Source organism: Acanthisitta chloris, unplaced genomic scaffold (genome assembly GCF_000695815.1).
Source record: "Acanthisitta chloris isolate BGI_N310 unplaced genomic scaffold, ASM69581v1 scaffold19106, whole genome shotgun sequence".
In the NCBI taxonomy this organism is placed as follows: Eukaryota; Metazoa; Chordata; class Aves; order Passeriformes; family Acanthisittidae; genus Acanthisitta; species Acanthisitta chloris.
In genome coordinates, this window is record NW_008678963.1 from 2,068 (window position 1) to 6,239 (window position 4,172).

At 41.5% G+C, this 4,172-nt stretch overlaps 1 protein-coding gene across 1 annotated transcript; it reads right to left on the minus strand.

Annotated features, from left to right (window-relative positions):
* Positions 1-1,037: 1,037 nt before the first annotated feature.
* GSKIP (GSK3B interacting protein) lies at positions 1,038-2,405 on the minus strand. The gene is made up of 2 exons (XM_009077117.1): positions 2,148-2,405; positions 1,038-1,520 (listed from the first exon to the last, which is right to left on the minus strand). The coding sequence occupies exons 1-2, from the start codon at positions 2,403-2,405 to the stop codon at positions 1,359-1,361; spliced, it is 420 nt and encodes a 139-aa protein (XP_009075365.1). The 3' UTR covers positions 1,038-1,358.
* Positions 2,406-4,172: the final 1,767 nt, after the last annotated feature.

The window sequence follows — 4,172 nt, forward strand, 5'->3', positions numbered from 1 at the left end:
ATGTAGCTCCACTGAAGTCACTGGAATCTGTGAGAACCCATATATCCCTAAGTGTGGCTCCAAAAAAGCTACTGCATGTACTTGTCACAAAAGCATAGCAGAATAATGGCAGGGTTGTTTAAATAAAGATGCACAAATACTGAATAATACAAGAATACAAAAGGTATGAATGTCACAGAACCTCAGTTCAACAGTACAGGCATTTCTACCCACCTGTGATTTGTAAAAAGTCGACTATTCAGTACATACTTGAAAACCTACAGCAGATTCATAAAGAGAATTATACCAGTATTTAAGTAGAAAATACAAGTTATATCTTCCAGCTTGTATTAGTCTTAGCAAATTTCATACAGCCTTTGGTTTCAAACCAATACAATGCAGTTAACATTACAGTGCTTACTTAGCATCCCTTAGGAGAGGATGCTGTACAATTGAGAGAGAAAATGTGAAAATCCAAAGTACCAAAGTACTGTATTCTAGAAAGGAAAGGCTGAAGCAAAAATACTCTTGGGTATATCCTGTACATCATGTAAACACACATTCAGAGTAGTAAACAGGCTGAAATGCCTTCCAAGCCTCCCAAACAGTTGCATTATAGTGTACATATACATATATATATAGCATATATAACATCATCTTTAGGAAATGTGTAGCCCATTAATTCTGTGCTTAATTATTTGCGATTCAGACAATACATTCATATATTAGCAGTACATCTGGTGTGTTATTTGGAGCTTGCTGGTTGCCATAGACAAGGACAGATCAAATAATTCTGAGCCTTGCTTTTAATACTGCCACGCTCAGCTGTTCAAGAACCACTTTCTTGTGACCAAAGCTGAGAATTTTCAGATTTATGTATAGCAAAGTGAGCTGAAATTCTGTTCTTTGCAGAACAGTCATTTTCCCAATTATTTTTTCATTAATTGGGCAGAACAAGTAGTTAGCTTCTATTTCAAAAAGCAGATATGAAAATTATCAGTAAGCACATACACACAAAATTACTACTTGTATATGTAACATTCAGTTTCTACTTTTTTAGTTTTGAATAGGAACACTTTGAAAAGAGACCGAAGTTTTTAAACATCGTAAGAAGCAACTTACTTGGCTCACTTACAACAAAAAGAAAGTGAAATTTAGAAAATTTTGTTATTTATCAAAGTGGCTTTTAATAGCTTTGTGATATACGCAAATCCACAGTAGCAAAATGTTATATAATATCCTTGTTATAACATATAAATGTTGTATAATAATGCAAGAATTAGGCATTAATGCAAGAAACGAAGCTTAAGATGTTTGTTAGGAAGTGCTTCATACTAAGAATTCCTTCTGGCACTAAACCTTCCTCATATCTGGGTAAATCAAGACTGACTTTCTTTCTTCAAAGCTTCCAGTCTTTGTAGTAAAGCATTTCCAAACACCTCTCGATACGCAGGGCTGAGAGAGTCCAGTAAGGAATAGACAGTTTCGTGGTATGGAGTTTGCAATCTGTCATCAGTCTGATCAAAATCATAAGCTACTACCTGCAAGAAAAAAATGGGTGGTTAAATTTCTGAGGTTAGGATCCCCTTACAATGGGAAACAAGTATCACAACCTCTAACTTTGCCAGTCAGGGTAGGAACATGAGAACAAAAGATACTGGATTTAAATAACAGTCTGTGCTTTCTACCACGGAGCTTAGTGGTAAAACAGTGTTTAAGACAGTTTCAAGATCTATTGTACAAAACTCAGAATACTAGTAAAATCTATAATTGTGATCTTTGAAAATAAATCTCACATCTACATGTTTGAAAAAAAAAATGCAAACAGTGCAAAAAAAGAAACTATACAGCTGCTGTATTATTGACTTCTTTGGGTACCTGAGGAACATAAAGACAGACATGCCTCGAACAAATTGCTGCCTTAATTTTCAGCATTTTAGGTCTCAAATAAATGCATGTTTTTCATCAACTTCCTTTCTTGCTTTGTTGGAAGCAACTAGTTAAAGTTCCCTCTTCTAGGAGAAAAAATACAGAACAGGCTTCCATAAAAGTACAAGAGGAATACATATGCTGTTTTGGTGCCAGTGAAGTATTTTTCTAGGTACCTTTTGAACATGTCCATTGTTCAGAATAAAGAGGCTTAAGAAAGTATAAACAAATCAGTTTACCCTGAGTCCTGCTTCACTGAGCTCCAGGCAGTATCTGTTCCTCTCCCTGGTTTCCACGTTGATATAGGCCACATCCTCTGCACAGGGAAGGGTTTTTGAGACAAACATGTTGCTGACAGCGAACAGAACATCATTCACAACAGCTTCAGCTTCTAGTCTCATATCCTTCACATCTGTTCCTTCAAAGTCTCTATAATCAGAATCCTCTTCAAACCCTGTATTATTGGGCAACTCCATTGGATTGCAATCAGTCTCCATTCTGTGTATGAAAACATTTCTTTTAGATTTATTATACCACTGCACTCGATATATAGTAACACCGTACAACATGACATATATTTTAAGCAGACACATTTAACATTGTCCAAAAATAGGGTACTGTAAGACCCAGTTGAGACCCATAACTCATGAAATGACAGTCCAGAGAAGTCAAAACCAAGATGTTGAGAACAAGTGCTGAAGGGTACACGAGCATATAGAAGCAGTATCACTACCACTGAGGTCAGTTTTCCTTAGACAAGTAACTTGCATTCTGTTGTACAAGACTTTGTTATGATTCAGCAGTAATTAATTCTGCCCTTTTCTGATCTGGAATGCAGGAGAAAGACAAGTCATACCTGCGAAAACTGAAATCAACAGTTGTAGAAAATAAAAAACAACCGTTGGTGAATTTAATCATAGAATCATACAATTTTAGGGGTTGGAATGGACCTTACAGATCATCTAGTCCCAACCTGCCCCTGCCATGAGCAGAGACACCTCCCACCAGAGCAGGTTGGTCAAGGCTCATCCAACCTGGCTGTGAACACTGCCAGGGTTGGGGCAGCCACAGCCTCCCTGGGCAACCTGGGACAGTGTCTCACCATCCTCATACTAAAAAACTTTTGCCTAATATCTAACTCAAATTTCCCCTCTTTGAATTTGTACCCTTTGCCTCTTGTCCTGTCCCTGCAGCTCCTAACAAAGAGTTCCTCTCTGGCTTCCCTGTAGCCCCTTCAGATACTGCAAAGCTGCTTTGAGGTCTCCACTCAACCTTCTCTTCTCCAGGCTGAACAGCCCCAACTTCCTCAGCCTGCCCTCAAAGGGGAGATGCTCCAGTCCTCTTATTGAATTTGTGGCCTCCTCTGGACTTGCTCCAAGATTTCCATGTCCTTCTTATGTTGAGGGTATCAGAACGGCACGCAGTATTCCGGGTGGAGTCTCACAAGAGCAGAATAGAGGGGAAGAATCACCTCCTTTGTCCTGCTGCCCACACTCCTTTGGATGCAGCCCACTAAGACTTATCAAAGACTTTAGAGCAAGTCTGTGAACTAAATGGGTTATCCTAGACAATAAGGATGTAATAACAACAGTCTTTTATTTAAGAGTCCCTCAGAGAAGGACTCTGTCAGGAGCTGCAGTGACAGGACAAGGAGCAATGGGTACAAATTGAAAGAGGGGAAATTTAGATTAGGTATTAGGAAAACGTTTTTCCTGTGAGGGTGGTGAGACACTGGCACAGGTTGTCCAGGGAGGTAAGTAGATGCCTCAACCCTGGAAGCCAGGCTGGGTGAAACCTTGAGCAACCTGCTCTGGTGGGAGGTGTGCCTGCCCATGGCAAGGGTGGGTTGGGACTAGATGACCTGTGAAGTCCACTCCAACCCCTAAAATGCTATGATTTACACTACCTAAAGAACATCTCTCTCGCTCATCTTTTACACCCAGCTGTGGATACATTGCAGAGACATGCACTGCTGCCTTTGTGAGCACCTGTCACCAAGGAGGCACAGACCCTGGGGGCCAGTGCCACCACGAGACGTGTCACGCGTGGAGAGGCAGCAAGGAAACCCCCTGGGGACGCTGCCGGGAGATCTCTGCTGCCTGGAGGCAATGCGAGCTGCCAGCTGCGATCACCACCGCATGCTGCAGATCCCACGTCCTCCCTGCACACAGACCCCAAGGGCCTCACACCCTCAGTCTCCCCAGACCCCGCGGGGGCTATCCCCGCACACACCTTACCGGTCCCGGCGCTCCCGCCCGCGCCGC

Bases quoted from the DNA above. Each gene is read 5' to 3' on its own strand.
- GSKIP (XM_009077117.1), bottom strand. From the start codon at position 2,405: ATGGAGACTGATTGCAATCCAATGGAGTTGCCCAATAATACAGGGTTT. The intron at 1,521-2,147 runs GTAAACTGATTT...TTTTTCTTGCAG, and splicing joins TCAGTGAAGCAGGACTCAGG to GTAGTAGCTTATGATTTTGA.